Source organism: Folsomia candida, unplaced genomic scaffold (genome assembly GCF_002217175.1).
Source record: "Folsomia candida strain VU population unplaced genomic scaffold, ASM221717v1 Fcan01_Sc004, whole genome shotgun sequence".
Classification (NCBI taxonomy): Eukaryota; Metazoa; Arthropoda; class Collembola; order Entomobryomorpha; family Isotomidae; genus Folsomia; species Folsomia candida.
Window position 1 is genome coordinate 11,219,762 of NW_019091196.1, and position 26,287 is coordinate 11,246,048.

A 26,287-nucleotide genomic window follows, 5' to 3' on the forward strand; every position below is an offset into this window, starting at 1 on the left:
AGGGGGAGGCGTTGTTGCGCGAGGGAAGACCCTCAATCGACGGAGAGCCAGGTCCCACCTTGGCCTTCTTTGTGGGGGGTTTGGACTTCATAATGCTGTAGTAAAATTTTGTTTTTAGTCATTATTTCATTCATATTTCATGGGAATGATTTTGACATGTTATTCAAAGTTATAAGTCGCTACGATTTAATTGTAAATTAATGCGAGATCAATTAATGAGAGGCGTGTTCTTAAGTTGGTAAGGATTTCAGGATGAAAAATTTTCATTCACAATTTTGAGTAAGAGGTCAATGACCTACCTCTTTTGCCGGCCGGTGGTTTGGAATGTTTGTTATGAAATTTCGCACAACGGAGTTTAGAAATTAATTAAATTTTGATTCGGATTAGGTGTTTAGGATTAGATTTTGAATAGATAGATTATCATCCGACCTCTGCACACGAGACTAATGTATATAAGTCACTCTACATAAAAGTGTTTCTAATTTATATTTTAGTAGATTTTGAGTTAAACTCTAAAGTATGATACTAATGTTATTAGTATCATACTTTATTATTACTTTAGTATTAGTATCGTTTGTTAAGAGATTGATAAGGTAAATTTAGCCGGGTTAAATCAGTTGATGCTCTTATTTTTTACTTGCCAGGTAAGGATTTTAAGCACTTTACCTGAATTTCATAATAAGCATTGAATTATAATGAAGTGAAAAGACAATCAATACAATATGTATGTTTTTAATAAAGTGTATAATGCATTTTATATTTAAGATAAGATGATTTAAGAATTATCGATAATCTGTACTTGTTTTTAATCTCATTACTACTCTAAATAGAAAATGGTGTTAAGTGTACCAACCTTGTTTATCAGTAGATATTCTAGATATGGTCAGTATTGTTTTACGAAAAAATATTCTTCTTTCTGTTTAATAATGTTTTAGTCTTTCAAAATTTGTCTTTTAATTATATCTCAACACTGCCAAAGTTTCTCCGTTAAATTGCTTTTGGTGGAATCACACGTACTTCTCACCTGGGAATATTGAGATTGAGATACAACTCTTTGATCTTTTTGGTCAGAAAATGACTGGTTTCTCGATTTTTGTCATGATAAGTATTTTGAAGTTTGAAAAAATCGAACCTCGGTTATTCTGCTAATTCTAATATATTGGCTAAGAAAAGTAATTTTGTTCAGCATTAAAGTTTAATTATTAAATGCGGCGGATGAAAATGGGATGCGCAGTACGAACCGAAAGGATTATGCATTTTGCAATATTTAGTTTGTTCATGATGTTACCGGAAATGTTTCAAAATTTGATATATATGTCGACGGAAATATGAAAAGGGTTGTCCAAACACATATTTTCTTAGGTTTGCTTAGACGCTGGCTGTTTCATGGCTCCGTCGTCTCTTTTAATATACATTTCATATATCTAACATAATATTATGTATTTTGAAGAGTTTAGCCAAGAACGCGACATTATTTTTCCAAAATTATCTAAATCCAAGCCAAACGATGTTATGAAGGTCAACATGCAGTCATTTCATGGTCCAAATATGCACTTTGTAACATGTTGCAAAATGCAATTAAAAAGCGTCCATGCAGTATCTTAGCAATTGACAATTTCTTGTTTCCAGTACTTTTTCGTCTGGTGGCACAGCCTATAAAAAATTGTCGAGCAGTATATTGTACCAATTTTTGTCGGTCTTGACTCTGTTTGGGTCTTGTGACCCACACTTACCTGTTACATACACACAGAGTTCGGTAAGGAAGGAACGCAAGCTGTATTATAGATTTGTTCTGCATATAATTTAGTATTAGTAGATAGTGCTAATAATGCTCGTACATTAATTTGATTTAAAAACTGATATTACAGAATTCGTCCGAATGGCTGCATCCGATGCTGCATCCCGGAAAGCAGAGTTCATCATAGCGGACAAGTATAGATTAGTAAGGAAAATTGGGTCTGGATCCTTTGGGGATATCTACTATGCAAAGAGCATTAGTGGAGACGAGGTACTGATTAATAACTGATATCCAAATATTCAGAATTGAGTGTGGGTGGGGGTGAAATTATAAACGCCGTGCATGTTACTGTTAATAATGTTTAATGTGCATGTTACAGGAAGTTGCCGTTAAAATGGAGAATATTCGTGCGAAGCATCCACAACTCTTGTATGTTTTTTGACGTATGGAAAACATCTTTCATATGAATTCATTGTCATATTTTTGCAGGTACGAAAGTAAAGTCTGTAAACTTTTGAAAGCACATGGAATTCCTGAGGTTAAGTGGTTCGGTACCGTAAATGACTACAATGGTTAGTAGCTTAAATATCCTAATTAAATTATCTTACGGTAACACTTAATTGTAAGGGTTTAATTATAGTGATGTATCGGTTGTAATACTTTTCTAGTTCTTGTGATGCAATTACTCGGACCTTCACTGGAAGATTTATTCAATTACTCTCACCGTCAGTTTACCCTAAAAACGGTTCTCCACCTCGCCGACCAAATGATCCAGCGCGTTGAAACGGTTCACAATAAGGGTTTTATTCATCGAGATATCAAACCGGACAACTTTCTCATGGGGTCGGGCAACGAAACATCCAAAGTGTTTATTATCGACTTTGGCTTGTCCAAAAAGTTTCGTGATTCTAGGACAAGAGGTCACATTCCTTTTAGGACCGACAAGAGTCTGACCGGCACGTGAGTAAAAAAGATTACAATTTTCAATTTAATCAGTGAGAGATCACCAAGTTCATATTTGTCGAGTATTTATTTTGGTAGTTATATTATGTAAAACATCTTTTTTAGAGCAAGATATGCCTCCATCAATGCTCACAAAGGACATGAACAGAGGTATCGTAAATAAGTGAATTATTCATTTCTAATTAAATTGTACGTAATTTTTGCTTTTATTTGAATTTAGCCGACGAGACGATTTGGAGTCACTAGGATTTATCTTAATGTACTTTCTTAAAGGCACTTTACCGTGGCAAGGACTCAAAGCTACTACCAAGAAACAAAAATATGAAAAGATTAAAGATGTCAAAATTGGTACAAAAATTGAGGATCTTTGCAAGGTAATCGTAAACATAAAATGTTAATAATTTTACTCGTTATGAAACTATTTGTTTAGCAATTGACTAATTGTAGTAAAATTCCTTTATGTAGGGCTTCCCCCATGAGTTCGCAGACTACTTAATCTACTGTCGCAATTTGGAGTTTGAAGGTACTAAGTAGTTTGTAACTACTTAGGGTAGTTACAAATAGAATTAATTAATAATATGTCTATTTTTGCTTTATTTTTCTTTGAAGAGACGCCCAACTACAGCTACTTACGAAAACTATTTCGGCAGGTAAAAATCTAAAATCTATGCACCTATAAAATAGTTTAATATACACATGTAGAGATCTAGATAAATAATGAATATCTTTGTTTTAATTTCGATCAGCTATACCGTCGTAATTTCAACTACTACGATTATGAATTTGACTGGAAAAATGTCCAACTCCTCAAAGAACGAGAACTTGCAAATGCTGAAAGTGCGTATGAAAATGGTGAACGCGAGATGCAAAAGAGACGCGAAACTAATACTACGAAGGAACGACCCAGAGCAAACGACGAACTTCAAGCGTACGGAAGAGAGAAAAGTTTCGCCACAACGAGGGGGGCTGACTTCAAAAGTGATCGAAGTCCTTTGGAGAGAAAACGGGAGAAACTTGAGGCACGAGCTGCTCCGGTAGAGAAAACTACTGCAAACGTGAGAAGAAGTCGTCGCCGATAAGTTGAAGATGATATAATTACAAACCCTCCCATCATACATAGTTGTCATTTCGTATGAAACAGTTCATTCAAAATTGTTGATCTTTAAATGTACTGATCTTACTACTAATCTTAAACACAATTCATTTAATGGGAATTTGTACTACTGCCCACCTGTAAATTACAGTATTAAAGAAATATTGTAATCCTCATATTTTAGCAAGAAGCATATAAGTACATATAGTTCTCTAATTTTCGTTCTCAAATATTTTATTTATTTCTTATCATTAAAAAATACATGTTTTCGTATTTCCTACTACTTTGCTATTATATGTTCTAATGTACTTAATCACTTTGTTTTTCTTTATTTATATTTTACATTTTTTCAGATACCATTATTCTCATCCATCACTGCGTCTTTTTATCCGTACTCTTTTTCTTGGACAGCCTTTTAGTCAGGTCAGGAGACGATTCGCCTGGTTGAATTGGTGGTGGTGGAGGTGGCGGCGGCGGTGGCGAAATTGGGCTTGCCTTAATAATCTGCTCCACTTTCTTTTGGGGTGTCCCTCCGGGCATTTGTTGGGTGTGTTGTGGCCACGGCTTCGCCAATGGAGTAGACTGTTGTGTAGCGTTAGATTTTGATTGCTTTGGACTTGGAGTATTCATAGGTGGTGGTGGAGGTGGGTTATTCGATTCCTTTGGTGGACTTTTATAGGAAACCCGATGTGGCGATGGAACAGTTGCCGGTGGTTTTGGAACTTGATGACCTGATTCCTTTGGAGAAAGTTGGGATTTTGGAGATTTTGTCGTCGGTGACATGGTTGAATGTGGTTGTCTTTGAATTTCTTCCACAGTTTGTGGAGGATGAGGGTCCTGATTTTCAATTGTGAGTACACCTAGTTGCGAAGCTCCCTGATCTCCTGATGTGCGTTTGCCTGTCTGCTTTGTCGGAGGATGTGGTTCTAGATCTTCGATTGTGAATTGGAGAGGTTGCTGTTTGTGCAAGGGTAAGGTTGGCCCTGCCTGCCCACTACTTGCCAATTCCTGTGGTGACCGTACTTTGTGTGGTGACTTTGCTGGTGGTGGTGTTTTGACTTCTTGTTGTGGCGTGGTGACGGCCGGAGCAGCTTCTTCATTACCCGCATGACGGGAGATTTGGGGCGATTTTGTCACCGGCGGAGTCTTGATTTGTGGTGGCGTTTTTACTTGTTTTTGTGGCGTTGTGACGGATGGTTGTGGAGGTGCTTCGACATTACTTGGATGGTGGGAAATTTGAGGCGATTTTATTACTGGCGGAGTTTTGACTTGTTTTTGAGGTGTATCCAGAATGATTGGTTCTGCAGTATTAACGTCACTGACTGATGTGATGGGAGACTTTTTCGTGGGTGGTGAAACCATGGGTTGCGAAGGGGGTGGTGTAGATTTAGATATCACAACGTCGTCACCACTTTTCTTCACGGGTGGTGTCACTTTTGGATGCAGTTGTACCACTGATTGTGGAGGCGTCGTCACCTTTGACGGTTTGACATTTGTCTCTGAGCTAGTCTTAGAAGGAAGTGGGGCATTAATTTCTTGTTGTCCTAGTGGTGGCGATGATGGCGATGGTGGCATTGGAGCGACTTTCGTTACTGAAAACCGTCCAACAACGTCTTTTTTGACCACTTTGCTCGCAGCGGCAGCAAAACGACGTTTTTCCGTATTGTCAACCTTCTCATGAACTTCAACCGATGGACTGACCACTGTCGCTGTACTGCTTTGTGGTTGTGATGATGGTACAATAGTCGCATTGGACTGAGATTGTGCCACTTGTTCTTGCAATTCTCTCATTTTACTTTGGATTTTGGCCTTTAGTTCGGCCAACTCTTCCCCGATTTCTTTCACGTCGTCGCTATTTGCTGTAGCGTTGTTTTCTCGCTCAGTCACCATTTGAGTGTAGCGTCTCAGAAGATTCAGGGCAAGTCTTCGGTAGGCTTTCAAATTCCTTCCTTCTTCCTCCTTGTCGATAGGGCGTCTCTGGCAAAATAATCATTTCTTATTAGGAGTAAAAGTTTTATGCAGTAAAACTTACTAGGAAACAGCATTGACGAAACGAGCAAGCCGGGTGTTCGTCCTCCTGAGCGTCTTCATCCGTGTCCATATGACACAATAGTCTCAAGAACTTAAAAAATCTTCGGATATCCGAAAATGTGGGGATTAAATTGAAGGGTGGAGATAACACGGTGTCTTTCGTGTAGGTTAGATAAATCTAAGATATTATTAGTTCATTAATATTAGTTCATTGTAGAATATTAGCGAAATTTTTAGACAAACGTTCAAAATTATGCACCTGAGCACGAGTAAATTTCCACGTGGTGTCAGAATTATCTTTCAACTCGGCAGCCGACGAAGTATAATGGGACAAAAGCATGTTATGCATTGTCAGAACTCCGATCACGTTATAGGCTAAAAGTTGACACACAATAAAAAATGTGCCATAATTGACCTTAAGCTGCATGTGCAGTATTGTGCTCACCAAAGAATAAAATTTTGCCAGCCATTTCACTCCAAGTATGGTGATTATAAGTTCTAGGTTCTGCACTTTCAAAGTCGAGAAACAACGGCTTATCGTTCCCCGACATGCCAAAGAATACCCAAAAGAGTTCTTCACTGGGGCTCAAGACAGTTTTGCCGAAAGGACTCGTCTGCACGGAGGGGACGCCATCGTATCTTTTTCCAGGAATTCCGTTGAATGGGACGTATATCGCGTTTAAGCCTGGAGTTCAATTAAGCAGAAATAACGTCACTTATCAAATGCCAAGTAATTCAGGAAATATACAATTATAAAATATAAAGAATATAAAATTTACCAGTGCTGAAAGAGAACACTACGACCAGGTAAACACCCACCGTTGGAAGGAAAGTTTTGAGCGTATTTCCCAAACTGATCTGCATTGGGCCAAAGACTTGATTAAGCCGGAGAAGTTGTAGTGTATTTGAAAACGCTAAAATGCAGGCGATCGCGAGGGAACTTTCACCAAAAATCTCGGGATAGTATTGTCCCCAATATTCTCGAGAGTCATTCCTCGATTTCTGCTAGATTTTACAAAAAGCAAAAGTTTTCATTTTTCATATTCAAGAAGTCAAGAAGTCCAATCAATGAATTCTATGAAATAGTACTTGGACATTACTCGCCCATGACCACAACCAGAAAATGAACGTCATAACGAACATCCCGTTCGTCAAGAGGTCAATCCTGGCCCACCACGTGGACGTAGACTTCCACATCCACGGGATTGAGTTCAACTTAAGAGTTGAGAAGAGTCGCCCTATCACAAATATAATAAGGGCCCATTCCGTGCCTGAAAGAAAGTTAGAAATAAATAGTTTAAATAAGTTACGACATATTACAACAGTATTTAAAAAATCTCTCACCAATGGTAGGCGGCCCTGTACTTGGACAATCGGCGTCCGGAACATAGAACTTGTATCTGCTGTAAAGACATCGTGATGGGAGGTATACTTGGGCACCGAGAATCCCCAGAAACCATACGTATGAGCCGATCCCGTGGAGATATTTGCTCAAAGGACACGTCCACCTTCGTCTCCATTTGCTATCCCAGCCATCCGTGAACCACAAGATTATTTGGTACAATGGCCACAAGAGTATTGTCAAGATCACTGTAAGAACGATCCGATATCGGTTATATGTGGTCCATTCGGGCCAGTGGTTCGTTGCCCATTGCTTATTTGCCACCTGAGGAGAAAATAAGAGTAGATTTTTTAAATAGAAAATGTATGGATTTAAAATGAGTACTGAATCTATAAAAGGACTACATATTGTGTGTGTGAGTGTGCCACGACATTTTCGAGGTCCAACCCCACCAGGGTCCACAATCTGGGATACTTTCCCTTCAATCTTCCTTGTCTCTTGGGGTCAGGAACGCTAAAGAATGTTTCTGCCTCGTCATTGTTTCGACACAAATCTGGAAATGAGAAACATTCATAGGGGCACTAATTTTATGCACTCCATTTACATTGTTAGACGGGACGAAAGCTATCTAATTTACTCACCGATAAGATCTTTCAAGTAGTCCGATAACCGAGACTCATAATCTGCGTATTTGTCTGCAAATATATCTTCCCTAAGAGTTATCCTTCTACACTTTTTAATCTTCTCAATTGCATAATTTGCTGGATCGTGGTTACGAGTTTTTCTGGATATGAAACTAATATAATTCGGATTCGTTATGGCATCAAAGAGGTCTAAACGCTCGAAAGCACTGGTGTTAACAAAATCTTGAGATCTGTGAAATACCAATAATTTTCCATTCACATTCCCCTTGTATAAAATGTTCCTTAAAAATAAATCCATACTTTCCGCAGATTCGACACGCACAGCCAGTGTTATGATTATAAAGTTCACTCTCTAGGCGCTCCCCTCTGTCGTAAAACATTTCGATCAGCGTCGTATTCCCAAGAATGGCAGCGATGAGAAGGGGTGTAAAATAAATTGGAAACTCAGAATCAAATTCTTCCAAATCTGTGAGACTCTGTCGGGTCGTGATTTTGGTGGGTGAAAGTACTCTGGGGAGACCGGGGAGGGGGAGCGTGGTGGGCACAATCCTTCTTATGGAACTGCCCATGAGCTGTGGACTTATTCTGTCCTGATGTTCCAGTAGTAATTTCGTGATGGGGATGTTTTCTTCTAAAATAGCGTGGAATAAGGTGTCGTATGTGAGGATGCCTTTTTGTTCGAGGAAGAGTGACACCATTTCTTCGTCTTGTCGCTTGACGGCGTGATGTAAACCGGAAAATCCCTGAAAAAATGGGGGCATGAATTTTATTACAGTTTTGCAAGTTGATAATTGATAACAATGCATACATATTTGTCAGTCTTGTTAATGTTAATCTTTGAGTAGGCAGGAGATTGCATAAAGTCTTTCAGTCCGACTAAATCTCCTTGCGTTATCAAGTCGAAGAACTTTATCTCCTCGATTTTCAATGTTGGAAGTTTTGCGAAATTTTCGGACTGTGTAAATTCATATCATCGTTCATTTTGTTAATATAGAGAATTTAATAATTGGAAAATTTAACTCTTATCGCAAATTACTGAAGTTTTATTGGGGATGGTTTGTTCATTTTCAGACTGTGTCGTTGTGACGTCCTCAGTCGTTGTGGATGGCACGGGGAACAGCTTTTGTCTCTTTTTAGATGCCGTCTGTTGTCTCCCGATTTCCTTCGCCCGTGTTCTAAATTTATTCAGAGTATCATTTTTTGACATTTTAATACTTACAAGTGGTGGTTATTGGTATTCTGGGGCGAGTGATTTTCAGCAAAAAAGATGCTTTCGTTCGTAATAAAATGCGTACTTCAAAAATATGACGTAACTTCCGACTTAGCAACGGCTGATGATTTATAATTTCCGAACAAAATCCCTCGCCTGTCCTCGTGACATATATTTAGATAATTAATAATTTAGTTAAATAATAATGCAATGAATAATATATGCTGGTATCAAGTCTTGTTTATTAATGTTGTATTTGGCTCCAGGCAAAACAGTTTGGTAAAAGTTAAGCCAATTGTGTATTAATTGTATTATAGTCTATTTACTTATTTGCTTATTTTGTAGTAATGTCTTTAAAATCTGAATCTTGTTTTCGAATAATGCACCAACAACTTGTTGATTTGACCAAGAACATCATCTTGAGAATCCTTTGTCTTATGCATCGTTACGTAGAGCTGATCCGTTAAAGATGCCAAGGTTTCAATAGGGTCCCCTTCACTGCGTGTGACAGTAGACTCAAGAGCAACGTCAAGACTAATTGTTGGGTTAATTTTTTGTAGGTCAGCAAAAATTGGTTGAAAGTAGTTTCTACGCTCGGTGGCAGAAATAGTTGGAATTTTGTACGACTTTTGGGTAGTTCTCGTAAAGAGTGATCGGAGGAGTGGGTCAGAAATCTGATTAGGTTGGACGGACCCGGTCGCAACGAGGAGGACGTGTTTCCCTCGGAGATGAATCAGTTGGTCGTAAAGGTCGAATGTGTCATTGTCCAAAACTCTGACCATTCCTTCCAGCTGAGGGATGTAAATTATGCATCGTTTCGCAGAAGATGCGGCCTGCATAATTACATTTGCAATTGTTGTGACTCGATGCGACGAGTATTTTGAGAGAATCGTTTCCTTGTTCAAGATAAAAATGGGGACGTCGCCGAGTATCTCGTGAGCGAAGACGCCGGGAAGGATTAGCGACTCTAGGGCAAAATCTCCTGAATATGGACTGTCGTTCCAAAAGTAAAATGTGGCCACCTCTGCCGGTGACTTGGAAATCTTATCCTTTTCCAGTGACGTGGAGGCAGTGACTTCCTCCTTGGGGAAAACTTGTGTCACCTCATCAATAATTTCCTTTTGCATTCGAACCAGAAGTGGGTTTAGTTCAACTGAGGGCATCTTTGGGATATAAATTGCTGATCCGAATGAGGAATTGCCACTGGAATTTCGGACCTTCAGGGCTACCATCCAATCTTCTAGTTTGATCTCCATGCTACCGATTCCTCCTTCCGGTTCATCATCCAGATTTGGGACGTGTCTTGCAAACGCAGCGTGGAAGGTTTCTCGACACAAGTTCTCTAAATCAGCCCCACAGTAGCCTACCGTCTTTTGCGCCACGGTGTCCAGCAGTTCACCTTCTGGATGACTCCTCTTCCACATTTTGGAGTGCAGAGTGAGGATTTCCTTTCTCGCTTCAAGACTTGGGAGAAAGAATTGCAACTCTTTGTCAAATCGTCCAGGCCGTCGCATTGCAGGATCGATGGAATCGATTCGATTTGTCGCCCCAAACACGAAAACTTTTCCAGGAGTTAGCGTGTCCATTTGACCCAATAGCGAAGTCACCACTCCGATCCGAGCTTGAGAAGACCTATCATTTCTGGAACCACAAAATCCATCCAGTTCATCCAGGAAGATGATGGCGGGGGCTTTCTGCTCTGCTTCGGTGAACAAGGCTTTGATAAGTCGAGCTGACTCTCCGAACCACTTGGAGGACAGTTCTCCACCTGTTCGGTGATAAAATTCCACCTTTTTGCCGGTCAACTTTGATACTTCGTTACCAAATGCTCTGGCGAGGAGGGTTTTTCCAGTTCCTGGTGGGCCATGAAAGAGAACTCCCTGCACAAAGGAAGTGCAATTAATTATTTAGCATACATCGGTATTGATTGGGACAATATCTGTGTCCATTAAAATAAGTAAACTAACCTTAGGCATGGGAATGCCCCATAATTCCTGTTGTTGAGGATCGTTCATAGCATCCACAATGTTATTTATTATCCAGCTAAAGTAAATGTGCAAGCATGTAGATTACCTATTTTCAACCCTTTTAGACGCGTTCACTTACTTTTTCTGATCATCAAGCCCTCTAACAGATTCAAAATCGACATGGCTGAAGGGATCCGTGTCGACTTTTTCTTTTTCGTCTCCAGTCGGGGGAGACGAATCACTTCCTCTGCGTCCTCCTCCGGGCGGAATGCCTCCCATGAACGAAGAGGGCACGTGAACCGCAGCAGCGGAATCTTTGGTGACAGCGTTACCTATTTTCGTGCCGTACCGATGATGTTTATTGGCGAATCGTTTTCTTTTTAGATATTTTCACGTTTTTCTGTGATTGCTGTACATTTTTCTAAAATTGGAAACTTTAGAAAATTATCCACAATTAGTTGTCCAGCCAATTCCTCAAGTTCATATTAAAATACTTCACAATTTTAGCGTATGATCATATATACCTGTTACTACGATGTGCATATGTATGTATTTATTAACGTCAATTCCTGATTACACAAAGATTTATGATATTCTCTTGCAACACTGTATTGCATTTTGGATTGCATATCTTGATCTTCATCACTTGCATCACTGCTGCTTCGCACCAATTGAGCCAATGTTAAACCTTTTTTGACAAAGTGGTTTTCTTCTATGCTTAAAATTAATCAATTCCTCTACGCAATACCATTTCATATTTTACTGCAATGCCATCCATAATTATTATACGAATGTGAAGGGTGATTCATGCAATCACAGGCATCACCTTTGTTGCACACATGTACACATCTCAGGATAAATAATATGTACTAATGGCACGTGAGCAACTCTTATCACCAACCACTGAAGGAAACTAGTCCGTCTATAACTTACTTTAACTGCTAATTATTGTTGTTTATTCCCACAATCGTTGGGCAATTTTGTAAGTCAAGTATTGTGCGTTACGATGCACCCTTTTGCACGCAAGAGCAATAATATTTCCAAAAATTATTGGACGACAACCTGTTTCTTGTCATGTTTAGAATGCAGACGGCGAGAGCGTATCGTGGCGCATGGTACGTTTCATGTCCCGTTGAGATCATCGCCGCAACGATGGCATCTCTCCACAACAAAATCCAGACGTTTCAACTCTCCCTGCCCAAATCTGACATTTTTCTCGATTTGGATATCAAACATGAGAAGCAGGATTCCTTAAGCAAAATTAACGTCATAACTCTGGAAAGACCGACGCCAAAATTGACCATTGAACCAGAGAAGCCCACCCTTTTTAAGCAAATCCACGACACATCTTCTGTTTTATTAGCAAAGACAAGTAAATTTGTGGAAAACTTTGTAAACATTTTAAATTATAGAATTTTTCCGAAACTCTCTAGATTTCAATTTTATTGTGAACTCGTCGTAAGCAACTTGATTGCTTTGTTGTGCATTCCCATCGTGGCGTGTTGGATGTTACTAATTTTCAGTGCTCGCCGAGTAGTGGCCATATATTTAAGGTTAAAGTATGACGATAAGTATGAACTAATGAATGGGGAGGATGCCGCGTGGGGATTTACGAAGCAGTTTCATGACAATTGTTTCACCAGTTTGTACATTATTCAGGGGAATTGTTCCATTGAAAAGATCCGAAATAGGATAAAAACGTCGTTACTTGATCGTAAGTGGAGTGACGATGGAAGTAAAGGTGACAATGTGGATTTGAAGGATCAATATGTGTACAAGAAAATGAGGTCGAAAATCGCACAAAAGTGCGGTTTCTACTGTTGGGAGAATATTGGAGACAATTTTGACATTGACAAGCAGATCAAAATACTGGACTCTGGTTCGGAAATGGATCGAGACGGTGTGCTGAAAGAAATGCAGGATTTTATGGACAATCCGCTACCGAAAGATTTACCACAATGGGTTTTGTACATAATTCCAAGATTCAAACATGACGATGGATCGGAAGAAGTTGATGCTTTTCAAAACCGTAAAAGGCATTATGTCATCATTTGGAGAATTAACCACTCAATAATGGACGGATTAAGTGCAATTAACGCATTGCAAACTTGCATAGCTGACGCCCCAGTGAAAATGAGTATCGACACGACCAGCCCAGAATTGAGACCAAATTGGAAACTTAAAGCTCTACTTTATTTTCAAATTGCTATTTTTGGCCCGAGATTATTACTAAAATCACTTTTATCTGGGAATAAGAATAACTGTTTTCAAGGCCCAGAGCTAACGGGACCAAAAACTGTGAGATGGTGAGACAAGAACCATAATTGACCATTTTAGTGGGACATTTTTGATAACCTGTGCTTTTTATGTAGGTCACGTGCAATATGTTTTCAATCCCTAAAACAAATCAAGAATGTGATGAGCAGTACGATGACGGCTGTCCTCTTGTCCTCGTTTGGGAGTGCCTTGAGAAAGTTGGCGATGCAAAAAAATCTGCCCGTTCCAGGAAAAATATTCGGTGGGGCCACCTCCGCAGTTGTTCCATATCCAGATTGTGGACCTCAAAACCGTTTCGCCGTGGCTGGCTTTCCCCTCAATGTGGGTGACGAGTGTCCAATGCAGCGACTTAAAACGGCAAATGATTCCGCGATGGAGTTTGGTTGTCCGGCAGAAACCGTGAAAATTTTTAACATGATTCGCTTCACTGGGCTTCATCCGTGTGTGGTGATTGAAAAAGTTATGAATAGTTTGCAAGCTACGTTTCTACTCAGTAATATTCCAGGTAGATTTATAATTAGTCAATTAATCCACCTAATTGTGAAGAGTGTAATATTAGTTTTCAAAATTTTATATATGTAAATTTTTAGGTCCAGCAGAGAGATATTCCATGTTTCAGGTGAAAAAATGTTCAAATTATTGAAATCATTTTGCGCATTTTACCTTATGGTTAGTGTTAGAAAATTCCGAATTGAAATTTATAGGGAGACGAACTTGTTGATCTTATGGGATGGAATACCATCAAAGGAAAAACTGGTGGGTGGAGATAAAGATAAAGAATAAATGCATATCATAATTATAAAAGTTCACTAATTAATTCTAATTTATCACTAATAATTAATTAGGCATTGGGCTATGCATGTTGACCTACGCAGCTAAAATTAGAATCGCTTTTGTCGTGGATGGTGCTGTTCTGTCAAATCCAGTGGACATTGAAACGCTGATAGAAGATTTTGAACAAGAACTTTTGAACTTGGCTCGAACATGCGGAATTCGGAAAGAACTCGTATTTTTGGACAATAACTAAAAATTGTTTTACAAAAATAAAGATAAAATATAATAATAAACCTAAGTAAAAGTTATTGAGTATGAAAATGTGAAATGCTCTCGTATGGATTCCGGTTTTACATGCCTTATATGCTCATACATACAAAAATAAACAGAACTTTTTACGTGATGCATACGTGGGAAGGGGTTATTTTTCGAACTTCGGTGGCATTTGATTACTCGGGTCGGTATTAAGAAACTCTAAAAACTATTTTTAGAACGTAACCAATCTCACTCGGTTAAAATAACGTGTTCACAATATGACTTCATATCGTCCAGCGCCGATCACATAGATATATAGAAATAATTCCAAATACCGTTTTGTCCTGTAGCGGTTCATTTCATTGCACATTTGGCGAATTGTTACACAAATTTATTTTAATAATTACAACCTTATTCAAGAAAGAGTTTACGCAATCATGGCGCCTGAAGATCAAAACGAAGCTGATAATATTGAGAATGAGAACGACGAAGCAGAAAATAATAACAACAATAATCCACCCCCACGCCTAAACATTCAACAACATCAAGTGCAAATTAATAGATATCAGGAACAAATTGCAGCTCTGGCAGCAATTGCGGAAGCAGAGGAAAGTTTCTTGGGAGTAAGAAGTGACTATACATAAAAATACTCATTAAATATTTACTCAGGTATCTTAATAAATTACACATTTCTTGATTATAACAGACAATTTCCAATCTCAACCACCAAAATAGAAGATTAGAAGAGAAAATAAATGAGGCCGACGCTCAAAACAACTTGCTGCAAATGCAGCTAAAAGTACTAAACAAGAAGATGGAAAACTTGGAAAACTTTATGGTCACTTTGGACGAAATGAAGGAAGACGACGCTGCTGGGAATAGGAAAACTAACCATGAAAATAATAGGCAGGAACAACGCATGAAAAATTGTCCCAAGTGCGGCTTCGATTTACAAAAAGATCCAGCAAAAGCTCCGGCATCAGCATTACTTTGTCGGTCAGACTCTTTTAATCGTGAAGATTTTGCGGACATCTTACCTGAATCTTGCTACTTAAAAAAGAGACAATCAGTCGATGAAGAAGCCATAAACCCAATGATTATTGATTTGGTACAAGAAATACCATGAAATATGTACATACATGCAACCTAATTTTTATCCATTAATTAATTTAGATTGTCGCCAAAATCATGGAACACCTTCCAACCTCTGAACTATTAAAATGTCGACAAGTAAACAACCTCTGGAACACCGAGGCATCATTCTGTCTCAGACAACGTCACACTTTCAAACTAAACTTCAACAATATTGAAACCATCACACAATTTACTGCCAATCCCTCCACGTCCGACTGTCTCTTCACCCGACTAAAAATCGACCTTGGCTTTGTCATCAATCCATTTCGCAATTACTTGGAAGAATTCTTCAAAATTTACGGACCTCACATGACCCACTTTAGCTTAAGTTGTGAAGAAGAATTCGCCAATAGAATTTACACTGAAGAATTTCGTGCCATCTTCTTATCATACTTGGCAAACATTGAAGAAATTGAGCTATCTTTACCAACCAAGATTACAGAGAGGCCTTCCCTCTACGAAGACCCTCGTCCCCGAAGCAGATTTGTCTTCCCCTTCATGACCTCCTTGATTTTACACCAATTCGACAATGCTGGCGGATATAATGTCTGGTTTACAAAAGAGTTGTTAAAAATGGGCCCAAATCTGAAATCTTTGAGGGTTGAGACGCACAATAAAGAAGTGATGACTCGTATCCTTCTCGCCCTTGGGGACAGAGAGTGTCGAACGATATGCTCTCAACTGAAGCATCTCTTTTTAGATGCATATGTGACCCAGCAACACTTGGAAATGCTGAGTCAATTTGATTTTCAGCTGAAATCACTCCAACTGACCCTGCTAACCGTTGAAGTGACGAAGGAATGTGTGGAGTCATTTCTTCAGAGACATCGCCACACGTTGGAAACTCTAATTTTAGGAGACTATCAGAAACGACCGTCGCAAAACAACTCGCCACTTATCGTACGACTCCCGATCATGACCTCTTTAAAGCATATCAAGTTTGTCGACCCCTGCTTTCCCGATCAGAGGAACGTAATATTGAGTCCGCTTAGTTATGCGGTACAAACTCCGAAATTAAAAAGCATCAGTTTCGATCATGAAACCGGAAAGCCGACTGGAGTCCATTTATTCTCTGACCTTTTCAACTCCTCTCCATCGCCATGTGAGAGTTTGAGAGAGTTGAGAATATCCCATGGACTAAGCGACATGACGCTGATTGCAGCTGCGGCAAAAATGTTCCCAAATCTGGAGAAATTACAAGTTGGGAATGTGAATGATAAAATCCTTCAAGAAATTTGGACCCATTTTGATTTTATTTTAGACTTTGGGTTAGAGTTGTGTCCTTCGAATGTAAATGTGGACTCGATCATTACTGGAATACCGTTTGAAGTATGTAAGAAAATTCAAGAGAGGAATTTGTACACTCAAGTGGAAACCTTGGATGTGTTAGACATCATTAGGACAGAGCCTTCCATTTGCAATATGTCAAGTATGTAGATACTACTTAGCAAACATTGCAAATTATTGCAAAAATTAAATTATTACGCTAAAGGTTATATACATTAAATCATTTTAATATTCTTTAGAATTACGAACACTAAGAATTGAAGGATTGCCTTCCACGCTTCTCACCGCAGTGAGTGGTTACCTTGCCCTAAGCCAAATGAAGAGTCTCACGAGCGTGTCGATAAAGTCGGATGTGGCAACTGTAAGGAAATACTTTTTTTTATTATTATTCATCTAATCACCATTTTATTGCAATTTTATGTTTCAAATCTTTCAGTTGAGTCGAGAATGTCGCAGAGTTCTTGGGGAACGACTTAACCTTACACTGTTTGAGCTTTTCTAATCTCATGTACGTGCTAGTAATAGATAATTAATTGATTTTTAATTGAAATAAAGGGTTGTAGTTCCCAAAAATAATACATGATTTTTGGCTTTTCGGATGAAAAATAATTAATTTGTGTATTTACATATTACGAAACTGTTGCGGAATTACCATGTATGATACGGTTTGCTTTCATGCATTCTCTCTGTCCTCTGGTTCATCAGTCTATACATATGTACCTAGTTGAGTTACTCTTTATGTATGTAAGACTACGTGCATAATCCTAAGTGCAGCTATGAATATTGTGCTGTGAATAAGTTTAATGTCAAAAACTTGATGCGAAGTATTACACGATTACTTATTATATTTAACTATCATAATTAATACGATCTCACAATTATTGAGTAAATTGAATAACATGTAAAACGGATATAAATATATATACTGATGTGTTATTAAAAATTTATCCACGTATGTATGTACATATGTACATGAAGCAATTCTAAAAGTAATAATACATTGAGCAGTGACATTTTATACTAGAGGAAAACATTCAATAGAGTCAAATGATCGAAATACGGGGCCAACGATATACATTATTATTATTATCATTATTATTATTATGTATGAACACGGGACGAGTATCACTTTGTTGATGTGGAATGGATATGGCGTAAATATACTTAATAGACTTCAGACTCTAATTGTGACTCTGAATCGTCATCCGAAGAACTGGTCGTGGATAGTGGAGACGTTGAGGATGAGGGTTTGTGCGTCTTATCGGATTTTCTAGTTTCTTTGGTCCCCTTGTGATTACTGGGTGTCGCGTCCAAATTAATATCAAAAACCTACAAAAATTGGCATAGATAAATAATCTCGTAGAGACTTTTGGATATAATCATTTGTATTAACATACATCAAGTCTGCTTTTGTCCTTTGAAGTGATGACAATTGATCCCGGTTGTTGTCCTTTGCCAATAAAATTTGGACTTGGGACATCCAGATAATTGGACGTGGGAATGGTAGCAACCTCCTTTCCAACATTTGTCGACTCTAAATCAAGACCAACGCGAGTTTTTGTATAACTTTCGGCGTTCAGGCGAATAACTTCGACTGAGGAATGATGAAAAATGTAGAGGTTGGGATGTCGATAGTCTAAATACAAATTAAAACCATTTTTAGTGCATGTCATGAAACAGAAAAAGAATTACAAACAAGACTTACTAATGGACTGTGGAAACCTATTCCATGTAATGTCTTCTCCTCTCGTGCGACGTCCATCTTCCTGTAAATTGTGACATGGTCGTCTTTAGTTAAGTACACCAATATATAAGTATGGTTGTACCGTTCCCTGCTCCCAGGGAATTTTGGGAATTTTGGAATTCCCAAAATTCCCAATTTTCCGGGAATTTATTTTCCAGGGAATTTTGGGAACTTTGAAAATTGTTTTTTCGGGGAATTTTGAGAAATTAATTGCGGGATTTGAGTTTTCACTAGCACATTTTCATAACTGTACGAGTCATTCACTTTCACGGAATGTTTGCTTCAAACGGAAACTGCTCTTAGATCGTTTCAATTTGCTCCAATTTCATAATGTTATGTAAATTTCTGTTGTAGTAAAATTATATATTCCACCTCATAAAGGTAAGCATTAGTCTGTTAAGGATTGATTTAGTGAGGCATTTCAGCAATCCGATGCGAATGTATTCTCATCAAATCTAGCGATAGCTTTTGAGTATTTGTCCGATAAAGATATTTTCGGAAGATGATGGACGTGGATTGAATAATGACTCGTGGGTAACAATATCTACCGTTACTGCTGGTAATCACAATCCCACTTTACATTAGATTGGTCCAATGCATATAGTGACATGTTAAACGTTGATATCGTTTATAGAAAATTACTCCTCAATTAAAAAACTATTTGTAACCAGGTCAGTATGAGCGCATTTATGCATGGTGGGAAGAATATTCTCAATTTGCCTCAAAACTCCCAATATTCCCTCAAAACTCCCAATATTCCCTCAAAACTCCCAATATTCCCTCCAAAATTCCGGGAACATAATTGTTGGGGAATATATGGAGTGAGGAGGGAATTTATCGGGAAGATTGGGAGGGAGGGAAGGTACGGGAATTTATTCGGAGGGAGCGGGAATTGTACAACCCTATATATAAGTAACATGTCGTTGAGATGTCACTCCCTTACATCCACAAATATGCCCAATGTTGTGAAGCAGATGAGATACTCTTTGCGTGGTTTTGTCTCTGGCGTCCAATTGCTCATTCCAACGTCCAAAATAGCAATCGGTATTGCCAAGTCGTCACTCCCAAATAGCACAAAGTACAGGGATGAATCTGTCTCATCCAGAAATTCTGAAATGTCACAAGTAAATAATATACAAGTCATTGTTAAGTAGATTATAACAAATAATTTATAAATATTATCGCTGTTTCATACCTTGCAGCTGGAAATTTTTGGTATCCAATTCATAAAGCTTTCCAGCCCCATATATCACAGAGTTTGGTGTTAATAGCATGCATGTGACTACTTCCGGAGTGGAAATTTTTTGTCGTAGGACGAAAATTGAATCTTTCCAGGAGAGAATGTGGATATGTTTTGACGTGGTCACACATAAAGTCAAATCATTTTGATTTACGTCCCGTACTTCAAACATGTGACAGTTTTGCACTTCTGCAACAACAGATCCGGATATTTTTGGTTGAGAACATTCTGCCGCTTCACCACATGCAGATACGATTCCCATGGAGGACATGAACAATCTCTGTTCATCCCCCTCAATAAAGAGGACAGAGTTCAATGACGAAATGAACTCCATTTGATAAACGGCCCCTATTCCGTCAATTTTAACGACGTGGACATCACTCGTTTCTCCCTTCCTGGAAAACAGTCCTTGCTCGCATCCCATCATATACAAGTCATCTAAGATGTGGAACGAGCAGTTAATGTCAATCCGTTGTTTCGTATCTTGGAGAAGAAGGCATTTCTTAACGTGACACTCCAATGAGGCCACAACTGGGACTTCTTTAGGTGCACTGTCGCCTGTGACGCCATTTTAAACGTATATAAATAGTTAATGTATCACTAATTTCACTATTTAATGCAAATGAATTACCTGGTATTGCTGGTAGACTTTTGGGCTTGTTCAATGCATCCAATTCTGCCAATAACTTTTGTTCGTCACACTTGCCAAGAACAAGAGCAGACTGCTGTCGAGCATTGATCCCAAATGGTCTGGGTGTCAGGGTGCTACCAGTTGAGGGTGGTTGTGCCTAACAATGTAACATTTATGTATTATCAATTATAACTTTTTGTGATTTTTAATAGAACTGCACCATAAAAATATGTGGGTTATCTACCATTCTTGGAAGTGTCTTTCCCGTCTTCTTGACGGGTGTCTGATATGTGGCTGCCTCCTTTTCTCCTCGTGAAAAGAAGTGAAACTTTTTCTTTTTGTTGGAGAGTGCTTCATTTTGATCTTGCAAGAGCTGAATGACTTTAAGTTGTTGGGCGATGGTGCTTTGCATCATTATGTTGGATGCATCTTTAGCCTGGATAGCAGTGGTTTGTAATCTCCTCAAACTACAAACCAAATCAAAATACAAGAATTAAACAATGGTCATTTTATAAATTTTTATCTGCGAGAAAATAAGACATACTCTGTAATGCGAGCCTCTGCTTTGGATTCCGTGTCCTCGATTTCCTGGTTTAGCTTAATAGTCTCGTGTTTTAACTCAAATACCTTCAATTTAAGAATATCAGCGTCAGAATTGGAATAATACACATAAATATGACACTTAATGTCAGGTAAAGCAAAATATAGTCTGGTTACCGTATCCAAACACTTGTGCAACTCTTGGGTCAACTTGTAATTGTCTTGGCTAACTTCGTCCATGCGAGTGCTGAGATAGGCTTTCTCTGCAGTAATATTCAGAACTTCAGCAGCAAACTTATTGCTACTTGCAACGAGCTCAGCATTTTTACTTGAGAGTTCTTCAATCTTAGCCGACATTGAAGAGATTGTGGAAGAAGACAGCTCTTCGGTACGGCCCATGGTTGACTCCACCTCTTTAAGTCTTCGTTCTAAAAAGGCTTTAAGACTATTGGCTTCGTTCAAATCAATCTTTGCCTTTTGCAGATTTTCTTTTAATAAGGAGCATTCTGTGGACAACTTGGTTCTAGAAACGAAAAATTGTTGTCAATTAGTTAATTTATTTAAAAAATTCATACGTCAAGGAAGCATATTTTTTTACGTACTTTTCAATCTCAGAAGATTCCAGTTCTTGTACTTTTCCAGTAAATGCTACCTCAAATTCTCGCAACTGGTTTTCTAGTGCGGCTGAGGCTCCCCTCAAAAGTGTTACATTCTGTACATTCATAAATAACGATCAACTTTCTTAATCCATAATACTGGAAATTAAATAACTATGCTTATGAAAAATGCATACCTCTCGAATAATTTCATTTTTACGGGTTTTTTCTTGAATTTCTTCGTCCTTCTTCTTTAGAAGGCTGTCACAATCTTGTAATTGCTTCTTTAATTTATTCAAAGAACTCAGCTCGACTTTTATTCTACCCATTTCTTTTTCAGAGTTGTCAAGCGCAGCTTGCAGTCTAGTTTTCTCCTCCTGCGTTTCTGCCAACATTCGTCGAGCTTGTTCCAATTGGAATGATTCTTTCTCTAAGTTTGTACGAGACTCAGAGACTAATTGTGTCATCTCAAGGACTTTCTTTTCCAATTCTGCTCTGGAGCTTGTGACGTCTTCCAAGTCCTGCAATTAATTCCATATCCAACATTTAATTTTTGTTTTATGACACTCATGATATTCGAACTACTGGTTGCTTCAAAGTACCTTTTCAAGTTTTTCAATTCTACTCAAATTCCGACTGACCCTTTGGTCTGCCATATTTTTATCTCGAGTCATTATTCTCAGGTCAACTTTGGTGAGACCAAAATTCTTCTCCATCTCGGCGAATTGCTCGTTAAATTTTTGAAAGCGGTGTCTTTCGGAAATCAAGTTTTCTTTGGCTTCATCCAACTTCAGCTGGGATTGCTCGAGTTGTTCTTGTAAGAGTTTTATCGCCACGGAAGATTCCTCTTTAGCATCCTTCTGGTGCAAATACTCTTGAGTTTTCTCGTACAATTGTTGTTTCTATAAGTAATGAATTTAAATCAATTGTAATGCAAAATGAAATATTAAATAGTAGAATGAATTTCAACGAAAGAGTAAGAAATAAATACCTGAATTTCCAATTCCTCGATGTTTCCTTCCAACCGATTTACGGATTTCTCTAATCTTTTGATATTCTTCTCCTTGTCTTCCCTGTCCTGTAAAAGGTCTTCCAGCTTGTCTCTGAGTTCATCATTATCTTTGATCGCCTGCTGAAGTTCGACTTCAAGTTCCTCCAGTTTGATTTGGGAGTCTAATTCGGAGACGCGCTCCAATTTCAGGACGGCATTTTCTGCCAATACCTTCTTCAGCTCTTCCTTGAGCTCTGAGACCAACACGTCATGCTTCGCTTGAGCTTCGTTCATATCCAAGAGTGTAGCATCCCGTGATTTTCTGGACTCTTTCAGTCTTCCGAGCACTTCCTTCAATTCTTTTTCCTTTTCCTCCAACGAGCTCTGGAGTCTGTCACTAAAAGATTCAAATTTCTTTGTTTTTCTTGCAATCTCTTCTGAATGTCGCGACTGCAACGACTTGATTTGACTTTCGGCTTCGGAGGATTTCATTGAAAGCCGAGATTCAAGCATAGAAATGCTTCCTCTAAAGTTCTAGACATAAAGTATAAACAATCATAAAGACTTAAATGGACATTTCCAAACTGCATTTTATTAACAAAGACGAACCTCTGTTATTTTGCCTTGACTTTGCCGAACTTGAGTTCGAGAAGTTTGGAGTTCACCATTAAGTGTGACAATCTCTGTTCTCAATTTCTTTACTAACTTCTCCAAATCCTTGATGAGCTCCTCCTTTATTGAAACAACTTCCTCTTTTGTTTTGATCTCATCTCGGAGTTTGGAAATTTTGTGTTCATATGAGCTTTTAATATCGTGAATCAATTTCTGTGACTCAACCTGAAGAAAATATTCGATCGTTATGTTACTTGCATCTAAGCACGAACCATATTAAGTTATTACCTGTATCATTTTACGAATGTCCAATTCTTCCTGAAGTTGTGTGTTAAGCTGTTCTTTTTCAAGGGACAGTTGCTTCAACTCTCCCAACAACTTCCCTTTCTCGTTCTCGAGATTTTCAACCATTCCATTTCGTACATTTAGGGTCTTCTTCAACTCTTCAATTCTTTGATCCCTGCAAAACAATGGATAAGACAAGACAATTTAATTTGTGCATTGTGCGTATTGCAGTACATATAAAATTATTATGTACCCTTTGGCGACCAGCTGGGTGGCTGAGTTATACTGCTCCCTGAGGCAACGTTGGTCTGAGAGGACTTCGGAGAGTCGTTTGAGGGACGAGGTGGAGGAACGTTGTTGTTGGGCGACGAGGCCACCGGACGGCAGCTCCACCTCCAAATGAACCTCCCCCAAAACTCGTCGCTGCTTCATACTGCTACTCCCCCCTTTATTGCGGAGAATCGACCGGTCGTCCGTCTCCATCCTCTTTCCAATACGTGTCCAAATTTACTACGGACGTGATGAGAAAAATAACACTTGATTAACTGAAATAGTAATTTCCGGTAGTGGAAAAAAATTGATAAGCTTGCTTGGAAGGTAGGTCGGCTGAGATTTATTTGTTTGCCGTTGCGTGTTATTTTGTTGAGTGAGAGTGAGAAATGTGCCGTGTTGACCGTTAGCCCTCCAACTTTTGTTCAAAATTTAGTTCCGTCTCGGGGTGAAGTGCTCAATTCTATGACAATAGGGCTTTTTACAACCATGAAACGAAACAAATTTTCACCTAAAATTTCCACTCCGCAAGTGCAAAGTCGTTTGTGTGTCGTTTTAAATTTTAAATTTATTTTTCATTTAATTTTTACTCCATCTATGCGTATTTGCTCTATAGATTTAGTTATCTGCCTGCATGTACATCTTTGTAAATGTCTAACAACAAGTATGAATATGAATGAAACTAACTCTTTGTACTAAATTAAATTAAAGAGTTTGGGCTCTGTGGCCAAAGGAAATTCACAATTCGCTTTTAGAGTTATCAAATACACAGAGGAAGGTCGAAATTATATTGAAAATTCAATGAATCCTTGAGTAATCCGTGTTGAAAAACACATTTTCTTGAATTGGATTGTTTTAGATTTAATAATTATTATCTTTATGAGGTCATATAGTTTCAGTTTTGGTGAGGATATCGACACAATAATTAAGCTGAAAATCACAATTTAAATGATCATAAATTTCTTTCCCACGACGTCTTTCATTTCAAGCCCCAAGAAGAGGGTAGCCAAAGCCAATGGATACAAAAAATCAAACTCATGAATTTTGCCCATAGAGTTACATAATATAAGTTGCCTTATTATTGCGATTTTGCCTTATTATTGCAAAATAAATAATGTGTGGTCAGTTTTTCTCAATATTTAATTGCATCATTGAGTGGATTAAAGATAAGATACGCAGTTATGTCATTGACCAATTTATCGGCAATATCACTCGACAATGACCAACGAACATGTTTTAATTAAGGTTTAAATTAATTAAGCTGAAACCATTTATTTTCAGCATCGCATGTAATTTTCAAGAAATTAAGTACGTCAATTACTTAAGTTCGTATATACTTTTGCGTTCGTCTTCTGAAATTTGTACCTTGAACAAATTGTGCCTGGTTCATTGAAACAGCAAGGTTCCAGTGTAAGCTCATGACGCACTTGATAATATTATGATTCATGAATCAAAATATACCAATTATACGTAAGATTTTCGATATATTAATCATATCAGAGTAATAAATTGCTATTAATTTTTTACATCACGGCAAAGTTGATATGAGTGTCTTTTCAATACTGTACGTATTATGCACATGTATATGTAATACATCACTTAATTCTGCCAATTGACTATAATTTAGATATTTTGCAGACCTACTTTACAAGGATGAAAGCTAATTTCATCAAACTTTCTCCAATTACACGACTAAAAATAATACAATCATCTTCTCCGCAGTTGCCTATAAATGTCTCAAGTTATTCGTCATTCAGCTTTTTAACCCAGTCATTATTATTAAGTTGATCAAACAAAAGTACGCCAATGATGTGTTACAGGATGCCTTGAAATAAAATAAGTATGTAGATCCGATTACTAAAACCATATATGAACTTCTCAAATGGTGAGTGAGTCAGACACTATGATTGAGTTATCAACGAGCGATATCAATTAATTACGTACGAAAACTTGAGACTCACTCCATTTACGATACTAGGATGGAGTCTCAAGTTTTACTTGTGTCATCATATTAATATCACCACATACTTCTTCTTTCTATCATCATATGTCACCATATCCTCCAGTGATTGACAGTTGAGAAAACTACGCCGTATTTTGCGAGTCCCGTGTTCTTGCACCAATGGCAAAGTCAACGTTCGGAACCGAACTTTATACATGTGCAATTACCAGAATATTACGACACTATAACATTTACTACACTGACTACACAGGACATCGAGTCAGTAGTTCAAGTGGTCACTGGCCACTGGCGGTGGTGTGGTCAATTATTTCATCACGAACTTTTACGACTACTTTGCTTCTGGAGTCTCATGTCCTGCTCACAATCTCAGAATTTTTTGACGATAAGGGAAAAATGTGCTTGTCAAGATGTGCCGAGTCGGCACTGTGTAATATGATTTGATTTGATAGTAAAATTAATTAAGTATTTCTCAAGAGCTTCGAAGTCATGGTGTGGTGTGGTTGGTAAATATATTTTTAATAGATTTCCATCCCAGATGATGTTGGACAGCTTCATTCAATAGAATTTGGGTCAGTTAATCAAACAAACTTTGTGGTGGCAATTACAGCGATTTCCATTTCCTTTCCGCAATCTCAGCGTGGGTTTTATTGTCTTGTCCAATTTCCGGGAGTTTCGTGTCCCCAATTGTTCCCTACACAGC

At 38.2% G+C, this 26,287-nt stretch overlaps 8 protein-coding genes across 9 annotated transcripts; 3 read left to right on the top strand and 5 right to left on the bottom strand.

Moving 5' to 3' along the window:
* The first annotated feature begins 314 nt into the window (after nucleotides 1-314).
* On the top strand, nucleotides 315-3,972 carry LOC110849526 (casein kinase I). The gene is made up of 10 exons (XM_022096943.2): nucleotides 315-644; nucleotides 1,869-2,008; nucleotides 2,118-2,167; nucleotides 2,228-2,310; nucleotides 2,407-2,698; nucleotides 2,807-2,851; nucleotides 2,922-3,075; nucleotides 3,167-3,224; nucleotides 3,311-3,351; nucleotides 3,448-3,972. Exons 2-10 carry the CDS (start codon nucleotides 1,880-1,882, stop codon nucleotides 3,778-3,780), a joined length of 1,185 nt encoding a protein of 394 aa, XP_021952635.1. The 5' UTR covers nucleotides 315-644; nucleotides 1,869-1,879; the 3' UTR covers nucleotides 3,781-3,972.
* Nucleotides 3,973-4,057: 85 nt separating this feature from the next.
* LOC110849148 (proteoglycan 4) lies at nucleotides 4,058-7,477 on the bottom strand. The gene is made up of 8 exons (XM_035851410.1): nucleotides 7,474-7,477; nucleotides 7,170-7,415; nucleotides 6,915-7,096; nucleotides 6,605-6,830; nucleotides 6,271-6,510; nucleotides 6,085-6,200; nucleotides 5,827-6,003; nucleotides 4,058-5,771 (listed from the first exon to the last, which is right to left on the bottom strand). Exons 1-8 carry the CDS (start codon nucleotides 7,475-7,477, stop codon nucleotides 4,167-4,169), a joined length of 2,796 nt encoding a protein of 931 aa, XP_035707303.1. The 3' UTR covers nucleotides 4,058-4,166.
* A 6-nt stretch (nucleotides 7,478-7,483) lies between these two features.
* Nucleotides 7,484-8,121, bottom strand: LOC118435474. The gene is made up of 2 exons (XM_035851597.1): nucleotides 7,809-8,121; nucleotides 7,484-7,720 (listed from the first exon to the last, which is right to left on the bottom strand). The coding sequence occupies exons 1-2, from the start codon at nucleotides 8,107-8,109 to the stop codon at nucleotides 7,557-7,559; spliced, it is 465 nt and encodes a 154-aa protein (XP_035707490.1). The 5' UTR covers nucleotides 8,110-8,121; the 3' UTR covers nucleotides 7,484-7,556.
* A 40-nt stretch (nucleotides 8,122-8,161) lies between these two features.
* LOC118435398 (transient-receptor-potential-like protein) lies at nucleotides 8,162-9,018 on the bottom strand (the record flags this gene model as incomplete). The annotated part of the gene is made up of 3 exons (XM_035851411.1): nucleotides 8,848-9,018; nucleotides 8,620-8,766; nucleotides 8,162-8,554 (listed from the first exon to the last, which is right to left on the bottom strand). Coding segments are annotated over exons 1-3 (711 nt in total), but the record flags the coding sequence as incomplete, so codon positions are not given.
* Nucleotides 9,019-9,251: 233 nt separating this feature from the next.
* LOC110849149 (ATPase family AAA domain-containing protein 2) lies at nucleotides 9,252-11,412 on the bottom strand. The gene is made up of 3 exons (XM_035850924.1): nucleotides 11,128-11,412; nucleotides 10,989-11,064; nucleotides 9,252-10,901 (listed from the first exon to the last, which is right to left on the bottom strand). Exons 1-3 carry the CDS (start codon nucleotides 11,265-11,267, stop codon nucleotides 9,375-9,377), a joined length of 1,743 nt encoding a protein of 580 aa, XP_035706817.1. The 5' UTR covers nucleotides 11,268-11,412; the 3' UTR covers nucleotides 9,252-9,374.
* A 588-nt stretch (nucleotides 11,413-12,000) lies between these two features.
* Nucleotides 12,001-14,442, top strand: LOC110848740. The gene is made up of 5 exons (XM_022096034.2): nucleotides 12,001-13,294; nucleotides 13,361-13,770; nucleotides 13,856-13,884; nucleotides 13,970-14,021; nucleotides 14,111-14,442. The coding sequence occupies exons 1-5, from the start codon at nucleotides 12,063-12,065 to the stop codon at nucleotides 14,290-14,292; spliced, it is 1,905 nt and encodes a 634-aa protein (XP_021951726.2). The 5' UTR covers nucleotides 12,001-12,062; the 3' UTR covers nucleotides 14,293-14,442.
* A 106-nt stretch (nucleotides 14,443-14,548) lies between these two features.
* On the top strand, nucleotides 14,549-17,298 carry LOC110849150. The gene is made up of 5 exons (XM_022096525.2): nucleotides 14,549-14,917; nucleotides 15,001-15,402; nucleotides 15,468-16,857; nucleotides 16,955-17,076; nucleotides 17,152-17,298. Exons 1-5 carry the CDS (start codon nucleotides 14,732-14,734, stop codon nucleotides 17,215-17,217), a joined length of 2,166 nt encoding a protein of 721 aa, XP_021952217.1. The 5' UTR covers nucleotides 14,549-14,731; the 3' UTR covers nucleotides 17,218-17,298.
* Nucleotides 17,299-17,536: 238 nt separating this feature from the next.
* Nucleotides 17,537-24,047, bottom strand: LOC110848805 (early endosome antigen 1). 2 transcript variants are annotated; one of them, XM_022096128.2, is made up of 17 exons: nucleotides 23,945-24,047; nucleotides 23,608-23,864; nucleotides 23,358-23,529; nucleotides 23,067-23,294; nucleotides 22,458-22,991; nucleotides 22,069-22,368; nucleotides 21,664-21,987; nucleotides 21,473-21,582; nucleotides 21,048-21,393; nucleotides 20,875-20,957; nucleotides 20,575-20,797; nucleotides 20,331-20,487; nucleotides 19,655-20,257; nucleotides 19,403-19,569; nucleotides 18,421-18,481; nucleotides 18,113-18,351; nucleotides 17,537-18,044 (listed from the first exon to the last, which is right to left on the bottom strand). In XM_022096128.2, exons 2-17 carry the CDS (start codon nucleotides 23,835-23,837, stop codon nucleotides 17,880-17,882), a joined length of 3,942 nt encoding a protein of 1,313 aa, XP_021951820.1. In that variant the 5' UTR covers nucleotides 23,838-23,864; nucleotides 23,945-24,047; the 3' UTR covers nucleotides 17,537-17,879. The 2 variants fall into 2 exon arrangements, with proteins under 2 accessions (XP_021951820.1, XP_021951819.1); XM_022096127.2 differs by having other exon boundaries at nucleotides 23,608-24,042.
* Between the last annotated feature and the right edge of the window lie 2,240 nt (nucleotides 24,048-26,287).

Coding starts and splice junctions, on each gene's coding strand:
- LOC110849526 (XM_022096943.2), top strand. CDS start 1,880: ATGGCTGCATCCGATGCTGCATCCCGGAAAGCAGAGTTCATCATAGCG. Junction 2,852..2,921: donor CACAAAGGACATGAACAGAG/GTATCGTAAATA, acceptor ATTTGAATTTAG/CCGACGAGACGATTTGGAGT. Junction 3,225..3,310: donor TCGCAATTTGGAGTTTGAAG/GTACTAAGTAGT, acceptor TTTTCTTTGAAG/AGACGCCCAACTACAGCTAC.
- LOC110849148 (XM_035851410.1), bottom strand. Junction 6,201..6,270: donor TGGCAAAATTTTATTCTTTG/GTGAGCACAATA, acceptor GTCAACTTTTAG/CCTATAACGTGATCGGAGTT. Junction 5,772..5,826: donor TTCGTCAATGCTGTTTCCTA/GTAAGTTTTACT, acceptor TTATTTTGCCAG/AGACGCCCTATCGACAAGGA.
- LOC118435474 (XM_035851597.1), bottom strand. CDS start 8,109: ATGGATTTATTTTTAAGGAACATTTTATACAAGGGGAATGTGAATGGA. Junction 7,721..7,808: donor CTACTTGAAAGATCTTATCG/GTGAGTAAATTA, acceptor TCTCATTTCCAG/ATTTGTGTCGAAACAATGAC.
- LOC110849149 (XM_035850924.1), bottom strand. CDS start 11,267: ATGGGAGGCATTCCGCCCGGAGGAGGACGCAGAGGAAGTGATTCGTCT. Junction 11,065..11,127: donor GGGCTTGATGATCAGAAAAA/GTAAGTGAACGC, acceptor CATTTACTTTAG/CTGGATAATAAATAACATTG. Junction 10,902..10,988: donor GGGGCATTCCCATGCCTAAG/GTTAGTTTACTT, acceptor TCCTTTGTGCAG/GGAGTTCTCTTTCATGGCCC.
- LOC110848740 (XM_022096034.2), top strand. CDS start 12,063: ATGTTTAGAATGCAGACGGCGAGAGCGTATCGTGGCGCATGGTACGTT. Junction 13,771..13,855: donor TCTACTCAGTAATATTCCAG/GTAGATTTATAA, acceptor GTAAATTTTTAG/GTCCAGCAGAGAGATATTCC. Junction 13,885..13,969: donor AGAGATATTCCATGTTTCAG/GTGAAAAAATGT, acceptor TGAAATTTATAG/GGAGACGAACTTGTTGATCT.
- LOC110849150 (XM_022096525.2), top strand. CDS start 14,732: ATGGCGCCTGAAGATCAAAACGAAGCTGATAATATTGAGAATGAGAAC. Junction 14,918..15,000: donor CAGAGGAAAGTTTCTTGGGA/GTAAGAAGTGAC, acceptor TGATTATAACAG/ACAATTTCCAATCTCAACCA. Junction 15,403..15,467: donor ACCCAATGATTATTGATTTG/GTACAAGAAATA, acceptor TAATTAATTTAG/ATTGTCGCCAAAATCATGGA.
- LOC110848805 (XM_022096128.2), bottom strand. CDS start 23,837: ATGGAGACGGACGACCGGTCGATTCTCCGCAATAAAGGGGGGAGTAGC. Junction 23,295..23,357: donor ACATTCGTAAAATGATACAG/GTAATAACTTAA, acceptor TATTTTCTTCAG/GTTGAGTCACAGAAATTGAT. Junction 20,258..20,330: donor AAGTCTACCAGCAATACCAG/GTAATTCATTTG, acceptor ATGGCGTCACAG/GCGACAGTGCACCTAAAGAA.